Source organism: Vulpes vulpes, chromosome 2 (assembly GCF_048418805.1).
Source record: "Vulpes vulpes isolate BD-2025 chromosome 2, VulVul3, whole genome shotgun sequence".
Taxonomy (NCBI): domain Eukaryota; kingdom Metazoa; phylum Chordata; class Mammalia; order Carnivora; family Canidae; genus Vulpes; species Vulpes vulpes.
Genome location: NC_132781.1, coordinates 15,839,506 through 15,860,191, shown reverse-complemented (window position 1 = coordinate 15,860,191; position 20,686 = coordinate 15,839,506). Strand labels below are relative to the sequence as shown.

The following is a 20,686-nucleotide window of genomic DNA, read 5'->3' as shown; positions in this document are numbered from 1 at the left end:
TAGTTATGTTGTTTTGTAGTGTGTTTTAATAACTAGTCAAGTTTCCCTGATATTCTTTTTTAAGATTTTATTTATTGATTCATGAGAGACACAGAGAGAGGCAGAGACAGAGGCAGAGGGAGAAGCAGGCTCCGTGCAGGGAGCCCGGGAGCCCAATGTGGGACTCGATTCTGGGACTCCAGGATCACGCTCTGAGCTGAAGGCAGGCGCTCAACTGCTGAGCCACCTAGGCATCCCATCCCTGCTATTTTTTTTAAGAGTTTTATTCATTTATTTGTGAGAGACACAGAGAGAGAGAGAGAGACAGAGACACAGGCGGAAAGAGAAGCATGTTCCACGCAGGGAGCCCGATGTGGGACTTGTTCCCGGGACTCCAGGATCATGCCCTGAGCCTAAATGCAGGTGCTCAGCCGCTGAGCCACCCAGGTGTCCCCATCCCTGCTATTCTTTATCAAAACTTATATGGCTAATTTTGTTTGTATTTCCAAGTGAACCTCAGAATTAATGTGTGAAATTCCACAAAAACAACCCTCCAAAAGAGAGCAAGAGTTAACCTCTATGATGATTATACCACTATAATACTTTTTCTTGGGGGTGAGGGAGAAACATGAAAAAGGAAAAAAAAAAAAAAACCAAAGGGAAATGAAAACCCCTAAGCATTGGGTTTTATTTTTTTAAAAGATTTATTTATTTATTTATGATAGACATGGAGAGTGAGAGAGAGAGAGAGGCAGAGACACAGGAGGAGGGAGAAGCAGGCTCCATGCCGGGAGCCCGATGTGGGACTCGATCCTGGCACTCCAGGATCGCGCCCCGGGCCAAAGGCAGGCGCTAAACCGCTGAGCCGCCCAGGGATCCCATAAGCATTGGGTTTTAGAGAAATTTGACATCTGTGAAATTTGAATGCAGGAGAGTGGTATCACTGTGTAGGTCATGATTTACATGTCTGTGACGCTGTGCTTTTTCTTTATATGTAACCCCCGTATTTCTTAAGTTTATTTCTAAACATTTCTATTTTATAGAATTTTTAAAAATTTGAATCTACTTTTTCTTCCATCACATGTTCTGATAATAATAAATTGTATATGGGGAAGCTATTGTTTTTTTGTATGTTTATTTAATATTTGGCCATCTTACCCAACTCTTTATTATTTTGCAGTTGATTTGCTTAGTTTTCTTTGTGAATACTTATATCATCCAAAAATGACACTTTTTAATCTTGTATCTCATTTTTCCCCCTTATCACATCAGCTAAAACTTGTATAATAATGTTGAGATGATTGTGATATTAATGTTAGCCCTTGTCTAGTTTTCCTAACTTTGATGAAAGTGTCTCTGGTATGACACCATTAATTTATGCTGTTTCTGAAGAAATACTCTCTTGTATTAAAGATGGATACTTCCAGTGTTTTTTGTTTTTGTTTTTTAAAAGTTGCCCAACAATGCTAATCCTTTTTGGCATCTAAAGGGAAGAATCTTGATTCCCCCCCGCCCCGTCCCCACCATTAACGTAATGAATTATATCAGTTTTGCTAAAAATGAATCAGTTTTACATTTCTGAAATAAACCATACATAATTGTGTTGTTGTTATTCTTTTAGTGTTCTATGGAACTTGTTTTGCTTGTATTTATTTTCAGTTTTTGCATCTAAGTATAGTATGGTGAGGATAGAATTGAGAGTGAAATAAGCTCTGCCTATTAGGGGACAAATGTGTTAATCTTCATTTACCTACAGGATAAAAATAACATTTCTTTTGTAGGTTTAAGGGAATTATGAAGTTGATTTGTTGAACTCTACAAAGTAAACTGCAAATGCAGTTATTTAAATACAGAACAATTAAAATGTAATTTTACAGGATTCAAGTAAGATAACACAGATTTATAGATAGGCTATAATCCAGTGGTACTTCTGTTATGCTTTCCATATTTGTTTTCAGAAAAGGTGTTTTTCAAAAATACTCTTATTTTTGATAACTGTGTTCTAGTCTGTTGACATATTTTGGCAGTTTCAGGTTTTCTTTCTCATGTAATTTGTGTGTTTTCTTTAATGTTTTTCAGCGGCGAGTAGAACAGCCCCTCTATGGCTTAGATGGCAGCGCTGCAAAGGAGGTGTCAGAGGAGCAATCTGCTCTGCCCACCCTGATGTCAGTGATGCTAGCAAAACCTCGGCTTGACACGGAGCAGCTGGCACAGAGGGGAGCTGGCCTCTGCTTCACTTTTGTTTCAGTGAGTACTGAGGCTGAGTTGATTGCAGATCCTTTCCTTATTGCTCTGGAGCTCCTTGATGAAGTTTGAGTAATTATTTTGGTGAAGAGATGATGACATTTCTAACTATGTGACTTCTAAAGGTAGTGTGAATTTACTCGTCTCCCTTGATATGAGGGGCTGAGAGAGACTGCTTTGTTAAAATCTGAGCAGATCAGGGGCTGCATTTTGGGCTTTGCACTCAGCATAGAGTCTGCTTGTCCCTCTTCCTCCCCCCCAACTTGTGCACTCTTGCTCTCAAATAAAATCCTTAAAAACAAACAAATTTTTAAAAGAAAAAAGTCTGAGTACATCAAGGGAGAGGAAATGTGGTTTTAGGTTGACAGAGAAATAAAGAAGGTACAGACCAAATTCCATTATAGCCAAAGTACTTGTCTAATTAAAAAAACAAACAAAAATCTTCAAACTCCTGGCATCACTTATTTGAAGCATTATCAGATCAGTTAGATTTTTAGCGTGTAGGTAGGCATCCTGTATCCTGTTTGCCAGTCATTCCCCTCTGTGGTATTTGGGTGACCTGTATGCTCTCACCTCTTCACAGTTACTTTTTCCAAAAATATTTGGCTACCCATTGGCTGCTTTCACCTTGCTGCTTCCTCTCTCCTTGAAGAATCAAGAATTTGAGTATTATGAAAATTTGACCCTGTTTGTATTTGCCAAATTATAATTTAGTTTGACTCAAAAGTTGTTATTTTTCTTGTTTTCTATGCCCAACCATGGATGGTGTAAATGCAAAAAGAAAGCCCCATTGCCCTATTCCATTTTTCGGGGCCTCTTTAGAGCTCATGTCACCACTGATCCAAATTTCTTTCTCTTCTGCTGGTTTACTTTCTCCACTTATAACCTGAATTTCCTCTTTATTTGCTCTGTGGATTCTGAGTCAATGACCCGCCTGTAGTTGTATATTCAAAGAGGCCATGAGAATGGTGGGTGTCTTAAGGAAAGGAAATAAAAATTATAAAATAATTAGCTAGGGACCCATTGTACACTCTTGGGTTTGCTTTCTTTCTTTCTTTCTTTCTTTCTTTCTTTCTTTCTCTCTTTCCTTCCTTCCTTCCTTCCTTCCTTCCTTCCTTCCTTCCTCTCTCTCTCCCTTCCTTCCTTCCTTCCTTCCTTCCTTCCTTCCTTCCTTCCTCTCTCTCTCCCTTCCTTCCTTCCTTCCTTCCTTCCTTCCTTCCTTCCTTCCTTCCTCTCTCTCTCCCTTCCTTCCTTCCTTCCTTCCTTCCTTCCTTCCTTCCTTCCTTCCTTCCTTCCCCTTCCTTCCTTCCTTCCTTCCTTCCTTCCTTCCTTCCTTCCTTTCTCTTTCTTTCTTCTTCCTTTTCTTTCTTCATGAGAGACACAGAAGGCAGAGACATAGGCAGAGGGAGAAGCAGGCCCATCGCAGGGAGCCTGGTGTGGGACTCGATCCTGGAACTCTGGGATCATGCCCTGGGCGGAAGGCAGACTCAACTACTGAGCCACCCAGGCGTCCCCTGTTTGGAGTACTTTCTTACAGTTATTGCTCTTCCTCAAAGAAGAGATACTACAACTTTTAAACTTACAGAATTTTTTAGGAATGGAGAGACTTGTTGTATGAAGACAGTATACTTTTATCTGTGGGTGGCAAAAGAAGCACAACATAAACATAAATATACTGACAGAGTGCCTCGGTGGCTAAGCGGAGGCTAAAGATCTGCTTTCGGCTCAGGTCATGATCCCAAGGCCCTGGGAGTCCTGCCCGCATTGGGCTCCTCCACAGAGAACCTGCTTCTCCCTCTGCCCCTCTGTGACTCCTCCCCCAAATAAATATATATATATGTGTGTGTGTGTGTGTGTGTGTGTGTGTGTGTGTGTGTGTGTATATATATATGTGTGTGTGTGTGTGTGTATATATATATATATACACACACACACACACACTCACAGCAGTATGCCATAGTTTGAGAATGTCATGGTTCTCTATAGTATTGTTTTAAAGAATCTGTCTGTGTGTGTATATGTAAATTACATTGTGTGTTTACTATTCACTGACTATTAAATCTTCATCTTAGATCTAACATTCTTAGGTAAAACCTTGGATAATCAGAGGTTTCTTTGCCTTAGAAGCTACCTCCATTTCACTTGAGGGGAGTTCCCTTTCTTCATTGCACAAATGCTTACTGAGTGCCCACTATTTGACAGACATGTTAAGTACACAGGGGGGCTCCTGGGTGGCTCAGTTGGTTAAGCATCTGCCTTCACCTTAGGTCATGATCTTGGGGTCCTGGGATTGAGCCCCACATCTTGGTTCCCTGCTTGGCAAGGAGTTTGCTTCTCCATCTCCCTTTGCCCCTCTCCACAGCTTGTGTTCTCTCTTTCACTCTTTCTCAAATAAATAAATAAAATCTTAAACAAGTACACAGGATTTTGATCAGCAAAACTCAGTCCCCTAATATGAGTCTTCCATAAAAGGTATGGGGATGCAGGCTTGGGATGGGTGCACATGGATAACCACCCGCTCAGTCCTATCAGCTAGTACACTCAGGCTGTCAGAGAAGTTGCAGATGCTACAGCCAGATTGTTCTCATGTATAAAAGACATGGCAGAGGAGTTAGAAAATGATCACGTCCGAAGAAGGAACAGGGAAATAGTATGAAAACCAAAGACCTAAGTGGTTTGGTACAGTTCTGAATCTCTTTGCTTCTCTGTAGCTCTAGCCAGGATATAAGCTTATTAATATAAAGAAAGCAGAAAGCAAAAGTTGACAATAATATATAAGAAATGTTTTGAATCAATAAAGACAGTTTCCAAAAGAATAGGCAAAAAAGGCCATGAGAGACCATTTTACAGGGAGAAAAAAGACAAATGACTAATAACATGAAAAATGCAAAATATAACAAAATAAAACTTTTGACCTATCAGTGTCAAGAATTGATATATTTGATAATTCTCAGTGTGGTTTATAGTTTGACACACATGCAGGTTTGCATGATTGGTTCAGTCACTTGGACCAATTAGTAATCTATCTGAGTGTTAAATTTACATATCCTGGGGTCTAGAAACTCCATTCCCATAAAACTATACGAAGATTTTTATTGTATTGTTTATAATTGCAGAAACCTGGAAGCATTTCCCTTCATCAGTGTTTCAGAGGAACTTAGAACAAGGATATTTGTGACCTCCACACTGCTAACCCCAGTGATCATTCTCAGAACTAATCTGTCCAGCATGATTCATAAGCCACATGTAATGACTCCCTTCTCCCAGCACATGCTTTTCTCTTGGCTTCCACTCTTGGATCTTTCTCATTTCCCAGACCACTAGACAGTGGAGTGTCCCAGGGCTCAGTCTTGAGACTTTTGTCTACCTTTACTCTCTACCTAATCTCATTTAGTTTCTTTGCTCTAATTATCAGCCATATGCGGATCATTTCCAAGTTTCTATCTCTAGCCCAGAGCCCTGCCCTGAATTCCAAACCTGTGTGGTCAGTCACTGCTAGTCTTTGTGTCTCATAAGTATATCAGATCTAATATGTCCCCAATGGAATTTTTCATTTTTGTGCCCTTGTTCCAAACCCATTTCTTCCATAGCCTTCCACCTCTCAGTAACCTTCAGCTCTCCTTTTAATTGTTTCAAAACCTTGGAGTCATTCTCTTTTTCTTTTTTTTTTTTAAGATTTTATTTATTTATTCATGAGAGACATAGAGCAAGAGGCAGAGACATAGACAGAGGGAGAGGCAGGCTCCCTGCAGGGAGCCTGATGTGGGACTCGATCCCAGGACCGGGATCATGCCCTGAGCCAAAGGCAGCTGCTCAACTGCTGAGCCACCCAGGCATCCCTCTTTTCTTTATTTTATATCCGAATTACAAGTCCATCAGCAAATCTCACTATTAAGAATATGTTCAGAATCCTCCTATTTCTAACCTTTTCACTATTACTGACTGCTTGAACTAAACCATTGTCTCCCACTGAGGATATGGTAGGAGCCTCCCAGCCTGATTGTTTTCTCTGACCTCTGTTTCCTTTTAATCTGTTCTCAACAGATTAGAGTGTTTCAGTCAGGCCTACTCAGAGGTGCTTAAAATGGCACAGAAAACTTTGCATGGGCGGTTTCCCCCATTGTGCTGTATGTTACTAGTCTCCCTTCCCTACCGGATTCCGTCCACACTGGCTACCTTACCGCCTCAAATACTACCTTGTCATGTTCTCACCTCAGGACCCTTGCACTTGATGTTGCCTTTGCCTTCACATTCTTCTCCCAGTTACTAAGCGTGCTCTGTTTCCTCAGTTCTCTAGTCTCTGCATCAATCTACACTATTAGAGGGGCATACCCTAACTACACTGTAGAATAACACAGCTCCTCTCTGCCCATCCCACACAGTGTCTAGCTCCTGTGTCTTGCTTTGTCTTTCTCCTTCGTCTTATCACCAGCTGACCTGCCATAATTTACTTCGTCTGACTCTTGCCCTCCCCCACTAGAATGTAAACTCCATCAGGTCAGGGACTTTGCTTTGTTCACTTTTGTATCTCCAATGCCAGAACTGGAACTACTCAAACAAGATAGTCCTATATTGCATGAATTGATAAAGGTATCCTTCATGTAGGGTCTAGTGAAATGCTGTATAGTGGACAGAAAAAGTGAGATAGGTGTATATAGTTTGTTATTTTTAAAAGATTTTATTTATACAAGAGACAGCATGTACATGTACAAGCCTGTACATATAAAGCATGTACATGCGCAAGGAGTTGTGGGGGCTGAGAGAGGGAGAAGACGACTCCGCACTGAGCAGGAAGCCTGATATGGGGCTCAATATGAGGACCCAGAGATCATAACCCGAGCCAAAGGCAGAAGCTTAAATAACTGAGCCACCCAGGACCCCCTAAGTATATATAGTTGACTTACATATTTGACTCTTGAACAACACAAGGATTGGGGCACCCACCACCCCCCCATGCAGTCAAAAATCATGCAGTATAAATTTTGACTCCCTAAAACTTAACTGCTGATAGCCTACTATTGACCAGAAACCTTACTGATAACAGAAACAGCTGGTCAACACAAATTTTGTATGCTATTTGTATTGTATATGGTATTAGAATAAAGTAAGCTAGAGAAAAATGTTATTAAGAAAATCATAGGAGAGGGTGCTTGGGTGGCTCAGTTGGTTAAGCATCTGCCTTCCAGGCTCTCAGGTCATGATCCCAGAGTCCTCAGAACTAGCCTCGTGTTAGGATCCCTGCTCAGCGGGATGTCTACTTCTCCCTCTCTCTCACCCCTCCTCCACACTCGTACTCTCTGTGTCTCTCTCTCTCAAATAAAATCTTAAAAAAAAAAAAAATTCATATGAGGGGGGCACCCATGTAGTTCAGTCAGTTAAGTGTCTGACTTCATTCAGCTCAGGTCATGGTCTATCTCAGACTCCTGGGATGGAGCACACCTTTGAGCTCTGCACTCAGTGAGAAGTCTGCTGTCACTCTCCCTCTTGCTCTGTCTCTCCCCAGCCACCTGCTGCTTGTGCTGTCTTTCAAATAAATAAATAAAATCTTTAAAAAGGGTGAGGGGGGCACCTGGGTGGCTCAGTTGGTTAAGTGTCTTCCTTTGGCTCTCAGGTCATCATACTGGGGTCCTGGGATCAGCCCTCAAGTTGGGCTCCTGCTTGATGGGGGGGTCTACTTCCCCCTCTCTTTCTGCCCTCCCCCCCACTCATGCTCTCTCTCGCCTGCACTCTCTCTTTCTCTCTCGCTGTCTCTCGCCCTCTCTCAAATAAATACAAACTTTTAAAAAATGGGTTATGCTTTAGTATTTTATTAATTTTTTTAAGAGATTTTATTTATTTATCCATGAGAGACAGAGAGAGAGGGAGGCAGAGACACAGGCAGAGGGAGAAGCAGGCTCCATGCAGAGAGCCTGATGTGGGACTCGCTCCTGGGACCCCGGGATCACACCCTGAGCCACCCAGGTGTCCTTGTTTTGGTATTTTAAAGTACATTTCAGAAATCCTGACTTCTTATCTTTGAATAACTTAACAGGCATTTCCTAAGAAATATTAACATTTTCCTGGATAGTGAATTAACATTATCACACTTTTATTGGTAAGTGTGATTTTTTTTTTTTTTTAGATTTTATTTTATTTATTCATGAGAGACACAGAGACACAGAGAGACAGAGACCTAGGCAGAGGGAGAACAGGTCCCTGCGGGGAGCCTGATGTGGCACTCACTCCAGGGACCCCGGATCACGCCCTGAGCCAGATCTGAGCCAGATCACGCCCTGAACTGAAGGCAGATGCTCAGCTCAACCACTGAGCCACCAGGTGTCCCTATTGGTGTCACTTCTTATGTAAGATAGAACTTTGCTCTCATCATCTGAGATGATGAGCCCTTTTTGGCTGCATTGACATATAGTTCCTTTGGAAAGGCAGGTTAAATGCTTAATTCTTACAGTTTAATTAACAATTTAAATTTTTTAAAGAAAATTTTAATTTTTAAAGTAAGGGATAATAGCTGTATGAAATGGTGACAACTTCTGCTTTCATTTTTATTTTATTTTATTTTATTTATTTTTTTTAATTTTTATTTATTTATGATAGGCACACAGTGAGAGAGAGAGAGGCAGAGACATAGGCAGAGGGAGAAGCAGGCTCCATGCACTGGGAGCCCGACGTGGGATTCGATCCCGGGTCTCCAGGATCGTGCCCTGGGCCAAAGGCAGGCGCCAAACCGCTGCGCCACCCAGGGATCCCCATTTTTATTTTGAATTTGTGGGCTTTCATGGATGTGTATCCATCGATAGAATTATTTCTTCTGGTGTTCAGCTGGTCACAGCCTTTTACCTTTTCATCAGTTGATGAACATTTGCATTGTTTACAATTTTTGGTTATTATGAATAGTACTGCTTTGAACATTCATGTCCCAAGTTTTTGTATAGGCATATATTTTTATTCTTTTAGGTACATACTGAGGAGTGGAATTGTTGGATCATATATAGTAACTTTCTGAGGAACTCTGAACACTTTCCAAAGCTGGTGTACCATTTTGCAAACCCAGCAGCAGTGTATGAGGTCCTCCATATCCTTGTCAACACTTGTTGTCTGTTTTGATTCTAGCCACCCTAGTAGGGGTGAAGTGATGTCTCATTGTGGCTTTGATATGCATTTCCTGAATACTAATGATATTGGACCTTTTTTCCACTTGCCAAGTATATATCTTCTTTGAAGAAATGTCTATGTAAATCCTTTGGACATTTTTAAATTGGATTGTCTTTTAATTGTTGAGTTGTAAGGTTTTGAGTTTAATTTCGAAGAAGTCTAATTTAACTTTTTTTTCTTTTGTGGCTTATGTTTAGTGTTGTAGCTAAGAAGGCTTTACCTGACATAAGGTCATGACTCTACTCCTGTTTGTTCTTCTCACTGTTTTTTTAGCCCTTACATTTAGGTCTATGATCCATTCTGTATCATTTTTGTATGTGTATGTGGTGTCAGGAATGAAGTCCAACTTTATTCTTTTGCATATGGATATCCAGTTGTCCCAGCAACATTTGTGTGAAAAGACTATTCTTTCTCCATTGAATTGTCTTGGCACCCTTGTCAAAAATCAGTTGACCATAAATGTAAGGGGTTTATTTCTGGACTCTCAATTCTACTCTGTCAATCTGTAAGCCTATGCTTATGTTAGTACCACAGTCTTAATTATTGTAGCTTTGTAGTAATTTAAATTTTGAAATAAGGCAGTGTGATTCCTTCAACTTTGTTCTTTTTCAGGATTATTTTGGCTGTGGGATCCCCTGCATTTCCATAAGAATGTTAGGATCAGCTTTTCAGTTTCTACAAATAAACCAGCTGGGATTTATAGCAGCTGTGCAGAATCTATTGATCAATTTGGGGAGTATTGCCCTCCTAAGTCTTCTACTTCATGAACATGAGATAAATGTCTCATGAACATGAACTTCATGAACATGAGATAAATGTCTCATGAACATAAATAAATTTATTTAGGTCCCTTTATTTTCTTTTAATGATCTTTGCAGTTTTCAGCGTATAGATCTTGCTCTTTTATTTTTATTTTTTTTTAATTTTTATTTATTTATGATAGTCACAGAGAGAGAGAGAGGCAGAGACACAGGCAGAGGGAGAAGCAGGCTCCATGCACTGGGAGCCCGATGTGGGATTCGATCCCAGGTCTCCAGGATCGCGCCCTGGGCCAAAGGCAGGCACCAAACCGCTGCGCCACCCAGGGATCCCAGATCTTGCCCTTTTATTAAAATTATTTCTGAGTATTTATTCTTTTTGATGCTATTGCAAATAAAAGTTTTAAAAATTTTTATTTATTTTCAGATTGCCCTGTGCTAGAGAAATATGGTAAATTTTTATATATTGATCTTATATCCTCCAGTCTTGTTGAGTGTGGTTTTTTTTGTTCTAATAATTTTCAGGTATGATTTTCTGTATAAAGCATCATGTCACCTGCAAATAGAGATAGTTTTACTTCTTTTTTAGTCTGGAGGCCTTTTATTTTATTTTCTTGCCTAATTGCCCTCTAATACAATGTTGAATAGAAGTGGTTCAAATGGATATCCTGTCTTGTCTTGTTCCTGATCATAGGAGGAAAGCATGTGATCTTTGACAGTGTTAGGTTAGCTGTGTATTTTTTTCCAGAGATAACCTTTTTTGGGGAAGATATATTTCCATTCTGAGTTTGTTGAGTGTCTTTATCATGAAAGAGTGCTGGATCAGAGAAATACAAATCAAAGCCACAATGAGGTAGCACCTCACACAGGTCAAGATAGCTAAATTTAACAAGTCAGGAAACATGTTGGTGAGGATGTGGAGAAAGAGAAACTCTCTTACACTGTTGGTGGGAATGTAAGCTGGTGCAGTCACTCTGGAAAATAGTAAGGAGGTTCCTCAAAAAAGTTAGAAATGGAACTACCCACAATTGCACTACGTGGTATACCCCAAAGATACAAATGTAGTGATCCAAAGGGGCATCTGCACCCCAAACTGTGGAAAGAGCCCATATGTCCATCAACAGATGAATGGATAAAGAAGATATGATATATTACTCAGCCATCAAAACAAAATTAAATCTTGCCATTTGCAACAACTTAGATGGAACTAGAAGCTATATATTATGGCTGAGCAAAATAAGTCAGAGAAAGACAATTATCATATGATCTCACTCATGTGGAATTTAAGAAACAAAACAGGATCATAGGAAAGAGAGGGGAAAATAAAAAGACGAAATCAGAGAGGGAGAACAACCGTATGAGACACGTAATCATAGGAAACAAACAGGGTTGCTGGAGGGGTGGGGGTGGAGGGATGGGGTAACTGGATGATGGCATTAAGGTGGGCATGTGATACAGTAGCACTGGGTACTATATAAGACTGAAGAATCACTGACCTACCTCTGAAACTAATAATACATCATATGGTAATTAATTGAATTTAAATTTAAAAAAATGAAAGAGTGCTAGATGCTTTTTGTATATCTGCTGAGATGATCATATGGTATCTTTTTGTTCTTGAAGTTTCTCCACTATTTTTTTTCTTCATTAATGCTGCTTGTCATATAGTAGGCTTTTTTACTCTTAAAACATACTTTTTTTAAAAAAAGATTTTATTAATCTGTTCCTTGATTATTTTTTCTCTTTATCCTTTTCCTCTGGAAAGTCTAATTGTTTTGGAGCTGTGTTGTTCACATTTCTTAACTTTACTTTCCTGCTTTATTTGAATTCTTGTTTTATTTTCTGGGAGATTTTCTTGATTTTCTTGTCTTCCAGATGACTGATTCTGTCTTCAACTATGTTCATTTTATTGTTTAGCTAATCTATTCAGTTTTCAAATTTTTTATAATCTTATACTTTGTTACAAGTTCATTTTTTCATGTTCTTTGCTGCTTTTTCATTTTTATAGCTGTAGTATCCTTCGGCCCTCTTTGAACTTAACTTTTTATTTTTAAAGTTGTTTTTATTGAATTATCTGTTTTCTCTTGGATCTTTGTCTTTTCATGTTGGATCTTCCCTTTTGTGCTGTTGGATTCTTGAAAATGTGTATTTAGTATTTGTTGAATGAATTTAGAGTGGTTAATAGAGATCTTTGGCATGGATTTTTCTGTACAAGTAACATAGTGCTGCTTCCCAAATGGTGAGGGAGCTGTGAGCTCTCTGTAGTGTCTGGTCTGGGCACAAAGACCAGCTCCTCTACAAGCATCAAAATAAGGAGGGCTTTGTTTTGATGCATAAACTGTTTTACTCTCTACAGTACATTCCATTTCTTTCTCCATTATATCAGTTGTGGAGGGCAGGAGTACTGTACATTCTTTGCTTTTTTTCTTCAAGCCACAATATTCACACCAGGAGCCCTCTGTCCCCTGGGCCCACTTTTTTTTTTCTTTCTAAATAATTTTGGGGCAGCTTCGGTGGCTTAGACTACCTTCAGCCCAGGGTGTGATCCTGGAGACCTGGGATTGAGTCCCACATCGGGCTCCCTGCATGGGGCCTGCTTCTCCCTCTGCCCGTGTCTCTGCCTCTCTCTCTCGAACAAATAAAATCTTTTAAAAAATAATAATTCTTTTTTTTTAATAACTACTTTTCCTCCCCACTTTTTCTATCAGTTTTAACCCAACTACTTTTGTTTGTTTCTTTAAATTTAAATTTATTATTTAAAAAATTTTTTTTTAATTTAAATTTGAAAATATTTCTGCGGACACCTGGGTGGCTCAGCAGTTGAGCATCTGCCTTTGGCTCATGGCATGATCCCTGGTCTGGGTTTTGAGTCCCACATCGGGCTCCCCATAGGGAGCCTGCTTATCCCTCTGCCTATGTCTCTGCCTCTCTACGTCTATCATGAATAAATAAATAAAATCTTTTAAAAAATAAAAATATTTCTGAACCTAGATGCTCTTTTATTTCTTAGTGCTATTATGATTTCATTTTAAAAATATGTTTGCATGTCAGGGGCACCTACCTGGGTGGCTTATCAGTTAAGCATCCCACTCTTGATTTTGGCTCAGATCATGATCTCAGAGTTGTGAGATCAAGCCCTGCATGGGGCTCTGTGCCTGGCATGGAGCCTGCTTAAGATTCTTTCTCCACCTCTCCATACGCCCCCTTTCCCTCCCTCTCTATTAAAAAAAAAAAAAACTTTGTTTATCAGTAGGACTTGGTAGATCAGCTTATCATCATGAATTAGAAGCCATGTTCCTTTTATATAATAGGAATAAAGAATACAGACATCTGGGGAGTTTTGCAAGGTGGGGGTTGGACTAAATTTACAACTACAGTGGCCTGCTTAGCAAGGCCAGCAACTTCTGTTCTTATTTGGGAGACTGTAAGCTCTCTTTGTTTTCCAGTTTTGCATTTTTAGAGTTTAACCAGGAGGTTCACAGTTAATATGAACGAATTCTGAATGATCAGAATTAAAGCATTTTGCTGTAGACTCGCTCGTCATAATAGGTCCTTCTTTATCTGTAGTTCTTTTACCTTTTGAAGGTATTATTTTCATTTTTATGAGGATTTGTTACCTTATAACCTGTTTCCATTTATTCGGCTAACTTTTTGCATTTTACTTATCATTGAGCTATTCGTACATGTTTTTACAGAAGGCTTTAATTTGGAAAGACCCCACTGAATTACATTCTTGCACCCCGTTTGCTGGAAGAAAACCTACAATCAGAAATGAGCACATATAAAAAGGGCATTTTAGCAAAGCTTGTATACCAAAGCCTAGAAGTTAATAGAAGAGCCTTTTAGTCATGTGATTCTTTTTTTAAGGGAGGAAGAGGAGAGAGAAAATCTCAAACAGGACATCACCCTCTCCCCCATGGAGCACAGAACCCTTTCATTCCTGGGGCTCAATCTCATGACCCTGAGCTGAAGTCAAGAGTTGGCTGCTTAACTGACTGAGCCACCTAGGTGCTCCAGTCATGTAATTCTTATTGACTCATCATAATTATAGTTCTAACAGTCATATTTGTTTAGAAATACGCTTTAAAGGGTGCCTGGGTGGCTCAGTCGGTTAAGCGTCTGCCTTCAGCTCAGGTCATGATCTCAGGGTCCTGGGATCAAGTCCCATGTTGGGCTCCCTGCTCAGGGGAGGCTCTTCCTCTTGTGTACTCACCCAAGTGCTTGCACTCACTTGGGCATATTCTCTCTCTCTCTCTCTCCCCTTCCCTCCCTCCCTCCCTCCCTCCCTCCCTCTGTCTCTGTCAAATAAATAAAGTCTTAAAATTTTTTTAAAAAAGAAATACAGGGATCCCTGGGTGGCGCAGCGGTTTGGCGCCTGCCTTTGGCCCAGGGCGCGATCCTGGAGACCCGGGATCGAATCCCACGTCGGGCTCCCAGTGCATGGAGCCTGCTTCTCCCTCTGCCTGTGTCTCTGCCTCTCTCTCTCTCTCTCTGTGACTATCATAAATAAATAAAAAAAATAAAATAAATAAATAAAAAAAAAATTAAAAAAGAAATACACTTCAAAAGGAAAGGATTATAAGAGGAATCTAATGATACCTAAAGGAGATAATGCTCCTATAGTTCAATATAATACTTGAGGTTCATAATGATGACCTTTATTAACTAACTAGTAAGTAAAAAATTTGTTGCATGATAGAGTAAAGAACACTTTCATTTTTTGAATTTTTCTATACCTGGCTCTAATCACAGCTCTGGCACTTATAGGCTGTGCATATTATTCAACCTCTTTGAGATTGGTTTCTCAGTTTTTACTTCTTTGATCCCCACATCAGTCTTTTCTCTTCCCCTTGTGTTTACATACATGTGCTCTCTGGGGAATGACCTGATCGTTTCCTTCAAGTCTTAACTCATACTATGTTCCTGAGGAATTCATCCCTGACTTTAGTTTAGATTATGTGCCCTGTTGTATACTCTATAGCACTTATCTCAATTGGAATTTTGTGTTTATTATATGATTATTTAAGTTTGTTTCAATAAATATTAGCTGAGTGCCTAATAAATCTTCTCTGGGATTGTAAGCTTTACTAAGGCAGAATAATGACTAAGTCTGTGGGCTTTGTGTCTTTAATTTTTAAAGATTTTATGTATTCATTCTTGAGAGAGGCAGAGACAGGCAGAGGAAGAAGCAGGCTCCCTGCAAGGAGCCCAGTGCGGGACTTGATCCCAGGACCCTGGGATCATGCCCTGAGCCGAAGGTGTCCCGGTTTTGTGTCTGTTTTACTTAGTCTTTGTGTCCCTGACACCTAACATATGCTTAGACATAGGGAGTGAGCAGTTGTTGAATGAACACAAATGGAAATAATACCATTGTTTACCCTACTTACAAAGCTGTTGTGAGCCTTCAAGATGATTATGTGGATGAAGTGTTTATTAGTTTGCTTGTGGTCTGGTTGGGACAGTATCCCTAACTTAATAATTAACTGCTCTGCTGTTGGCCCACAAGAGGCAGCTCTCGTGGATACAGGGAGTCCTGAATTCATGCTCTCCCACTTACTGGTTCTGTGACGCTGCATAGGTGCTTAATATCTTTGATTTGCATTTTCTTTATGTATAAATGGAAATAATAACTACCATAGGGTTTTATAAAGATTGGCGTGTGGCTATCACAGTGAAGCAGTTAGCAGACAGTAGCTATGCAGTAGGTAGTGGGCATAGCATTGGTCCTATGTTAATGAATAAGTGAAATAGTTTAAGGAATGTATAGAAAGTATCAGAAAATTCACATATATGGAAACATTATATTCTCTGATAGATGGTAACAGTGGATGTATTGTCATTAGCCCATAATCCTCAGAATATCCAATATTTCCTAATTATGCCTGTGATGGATTGTATTGTGTTAGGTTCAGTCTTTTTTAAGAGGACTTTTGGTGGGGGTGCCTGAGTGGCATAGTCAGTTAAGTATCTGACATTGGCTCAGGTCATGATCTTGGGATCATGGATCAAGCCCCCACATCTGGCTCCCTGCTCAGCAGGGAGTCTGCTTCTCCCTCTGCCTCAGTTACCCCCTCATCATGTTCTCTCTAGACTCTTTCTCTCTCTCTCTCTCTCTCTCTCATCCTCAAATAAATAAAATCTTAAAAAAAAAAAGTAGAAGGACTTTTGAAAGTATGATTGTATATTCCTAAATAGTTGAATTATATTAAGGCTTAGGCTTTATAAATTTTAAAATGCTTTAGAATGCCCTATCCATTGTGTATAAAAATTACAGTCAGCAAATGACAATATTAGAAATCATCCTGCAGTTTTGGACCACAGTGTGTTCATGGGTAATATTTGCAGATTTAGAAGATTATTCTGAATAGTAGTTCACAGTTCTTTTCTGCCCAGAGTCATGAACATTCCCTGTGCATGGAATGCTTTGCCAGCCTTTTCTGACAAAAGCATATTTCCATACAAGTGAAAAGGACATGTTACTACAGGAATAACATAATTTTCTCTAATTTACATATTTAAAAATTAAAAATTCACTTGGGCACATTTGATAATTCAGACTATTTATAGGGACATGATCCCGTGTTAGCTCTTGCTTCTCATTTAAATTGTTTTACTTTCATCTTGGCTATATAGCCCTGACTTCTGACTTTCATCAGAAGGAGTTTGTTTCCATTTATTTATTCATTCATTCATTCATTCATTCATGAGAGAGAGAGAGAGAGAGAGAGGCAGAGACACACACAGGAAGAGGGAGAAGCAGGCTCCATGCAGGGAGCCCGACATGGGACTCGATCCCGGGACTCCAGGATCACGCCCTGGGCCAAAGGCGGCGCTAAACCACTGAGCTACCCAGGCTGCCCAGGAGTTTGTTTTATATAATTGTTTGCATTCATACAAATTTGTGGCAGGGGATACCCGGCTCGCTCAATTGGTGGAACATACAACTCTTGATCCCAGGGTTGTGAGTTTGAGCCCTACGTTGGGTATAGAGAATACTTTAAAAAAGAAATAATAAAATCTAATAACAAAACAACAGATGTTTGTGGAGAAAGATGCAAAACTTTCTAGTGATTAGTGATACCTTTATTACAGGCTCAGCAAAACAGTCCCTCTTCTACAGGATCTGGCAACACAGAGCATTCCGGCAGCTCCCAAAAACAGATCTCCATCCAACACAGACAGACCCAGGTAGGTTGGTGATCAATAACAGGGGAAAAGATGTTCTTAGGAATAAATTTAACCACATGTAAAATATATGAGTCTTCTCTTTGTCTTTCCTTTATTTCTCTGACTTTGCCTCATTATTTGTGTATATTATACTCAGAACTTGCATTTTGAATATTAAAGTCTTTTGGAAGGTGCCTTAACTTTTTGAAGTGTTTCTTTACCAGATTCTGGTGTGTTGCAGAGAAATGCTTATGGTATAGTAAGTTATTGAGGAAAGAGCACTTACTTGGGAGACCTCTAGGCCTGGGTTCAAATTCTGGCTCTGCAACTTACACTATCTTTTTGGGCCTCAGTTCTTGAATACAAATCATCTGTGAAATGTGATTGTGATTATACTCTCAGACAGTGTATACAAAATGCTTATTAGGGCAATGCTTATAATATATTTAAGTGAATGTTAATTCCCTGCTTTATGAAAGTGGTTAATTTATTCCTTGTACCTGCTCATTTGACAATACCTAGCTAACTAAACTCCTTTAACATGTGGCACACTGACATAATTTTCTCCTTAAAGAGTTTTCAGAAACTATTTTTAATTTAGGGAATGTTGTGAACATTCAAAATTAGTATCTGAGAAGAATAGTGGATACACCATCCATTCTGTAGTGTTGAGCTAGCCAAATAGTACACTGTGTTTTCTTGAAGTCTCTGGCAATGTGTTACCTTCAAGACAAGATGCTTGGCAATCTGGGAGAATTTCTTAAATCTCAAGAGTAGGATTTTAATTTTATTTGAGTAGATTTTAATTTTATTTGAATTAGCAGCTTTTGGACAGTTGTTGAACAGGTTTTTACAGAAAACTTCTCTCCCCTTCTGAGTGTTCTTTGTTTCCACTAGGTGGCGTGTTTGTTCTTTAGAGATTTGGGTCCTCTCTGAACTCCTTTTCTATTCAAAGTTAGTTTCATTTCTAGAGTAGTATGTTTCTGTATTGCTCAATGCACAGTCATTTGAGAATTCATATATTTTATACCAGAGTTAACATGTATTTAAGTGCAGGTGTAGCAAAATATAAGACTTAAAGAATGGGATCAGGAAAGCAGATTTAATTTCTTAAGCCATGTGATTGCAGGCTATTTGTGTTAGCAAGTGCTTTTTTTCCCCCCAGAAAAGTAATGAGAAAATTATGAGATATAATATTTTGAGACTAATCTTAATTTGTTTCTTGTTTATATAGTCTGACCTCACAATAGAAAAAATATCTGCACTAGAAAACAGTAAGAATTCTGACTTAGAAAAGAAGGAGGGAAGAATAGATGATTTGTTAAGAGTAAGTATTAAAATGTGGTAAGAGATTTTATAACAAACTGATTGATACTGTGTGTATTTGGATTATGCACATACCATAATTATTGTCACCAAATAATAAAGTTAAATAATGGGCAGCCCAGGTGGCTCAGCGGCTTAGTGCTGCCTTCAGCCCAGGGCGTGATCCTGGAGTCCCAGGATTGAGTACCATGTCGGGCTCCCTGCATGGAGCCTGCTTCTCCCTCTGCCTGTGTCTCTGCCTCTCTCGCTCTCTGTGCTTCTCATTAATAAATAAAATCTTTAAAAAAAACTACAATAATAAACATTTGGATATTTTCCTTTATTTAATCTGAGGGAATCTCAGTAGGAATTAGGATCAAACTTATATCTAAGCACTATCTGCACTATCTTTAAATTGGAAATCTTATGTTGTAGAATTTTAATATTTATGTACTAGGGAAATAGACATGGAGTATTGTATTTCATTTGCAACTGTGGGAAACAACATAAAATATTGTTTTTCTATTGCAGAGAAGTTTTTGTAATCTTTTTAAAACTATTTCACAAGTACTTTTCAGCCCTGGTTTTGCATTTTGTATCTTTTATAAGTATTTGTCTGAGGTTTTTTTATACTTGGAAGAGTAACTTCAAAAATACCTGATCTGGGGACACTTGGGTGGCTCAGCGGTTGAGCGTCTGCCTTTGGCTCAGGATGTGATCCCAGTTCCAGGGATAGAGTCCCGCATCGGGCTTCCTGCGGGGAGCCTGTTTCTCCCTCTGCCTGTGTCTCTGCCTCTCTCTGTGTGTCTCTCACAAATAAATACTTTTCTTTTCTTTTCTTTTCTTTTCTTTTCTTTTCTTTTCTTTTCTTTTCTTTTCTTTTTTCTTTTCTTTTCTTTTCTTTCCTTTTCTTTCTTTCTTTTTTTTTTTTTTTTTTTTTTTTTAAATTCATGAGAGACACAGAGAGAGAGGCAGAGACACAGGCAGAGGGAGAAGCAGGCTCCATGCAGGGAGCCTGATGTGGAACTCAATCCCGGGTCTCCAGGATCACGCCCTGGGCGGAAGGAGGAACTAAACTGCTAAGCCACCAGGGCTGCCCAAAAATATTTTTTTAATATGCAATTTACCATATTGACTGACTCACTCTTTAAAAAACTTTGTTTTTTATTATAAAAGCAGTATATGCCTATTCTAATAAGTTTAGAGAATGCTGAAAAAATATGACACCCGTAATTCCATTAACTGAGTAATAACATTTGGTACATTTCCTTCAGTAATTTTGAGCCATTTGTAGTGTGTGTGTGTGTGTGTGTGTGTGTACACATATATGTAAATGCATATATAAATCAGTCTTCCTGATTTATAAATAAATTTGACTAGCATTTTTATCTTCTCCAATGATTTAGAAGGTGTAGGTTTGATCTCATTTGTACTAATGCAGTAATTTTCCATCTGGCTCCATGGGGCCCTGAAGGTTCTGTTGGAAGAACCTCCAGGGCTCGCATGACACAGCTGGGTGCGGATCTGCAGTCTCTCTCCCTTATTGAGTAAGACTATTTGAAGAAGGGTTTTGTTTATTAACAATAATAATAATGTTTAATAATAAAGGTAATAAAATTCACTGTATTGTGATTATCACCCTCCAAAAAATTTCACCTCTATTTCTGTAATTATCAAAATACAGTAAAACATAGTGTATTTGACTCCCTCGTGTATAGAACCTGGAATCGAGCACGTATCTGAACCATAAGCCTAGTCTGAGTAACATCTGATGTCTTTAGACTATTATTAAATTATTACTTTTAATATTTTTTATAAGAATAATTCTTATATTACAAGCAGTTTTATGACCTAATTTACAATAATTAGTAATGTGTTAAGCTCATTGGCAGTATTATTATTTTTTTGGTCTTATTTCATATTTTGGTTGACTGCAATACATTTAAGAAAAAAAATTTTTTAAAGATTTTATTTATTTATTCATGACAGAGTGAGAGACAGGCAAAGACAGAGGCAGAGGGAGAAGCAGGCTCCACGCAGGGAGCCCAATGTGGGACTTGATCCCGGGACCCTGGGATCACGAC

The 20,686-nt window shown here is 39.1% G+C and overlaps 1 protein-coding gene across 7 annotated transcripts in view; it reads left to right on the top strand.

Moving 5' to 3' along the window:
- TLK2 (tousled like kinase 2) overlaps positions 1 to 20,686 on the top strand; it is a 117,582-nt gene that overhangs the window by 56,687 nt on the left and 40,209 nt on the right. For all 7 annotated transcript variants that reach the window (XM_072746910.1, XM_072746912.1, XM_072746911.1 and 4 more), the window contains 3 exons: positions 2,059 to 2,226; positions 17,223 to 17,318; positions 18,532 to 18,624. In XM_072746910.1, the coding sequence (XP_072603011.1) occupies positions 2,059 to 2,226; positions 17,223 to 17,318; positions 18,532 to 18,624 (357 nt within the window). The remainder of the gene's footprint in view (positions 1 to 2,058; positions 2,227 to 17,222; positions 17,319 to 18,531; positions 18,625 to 20,686) is intronic.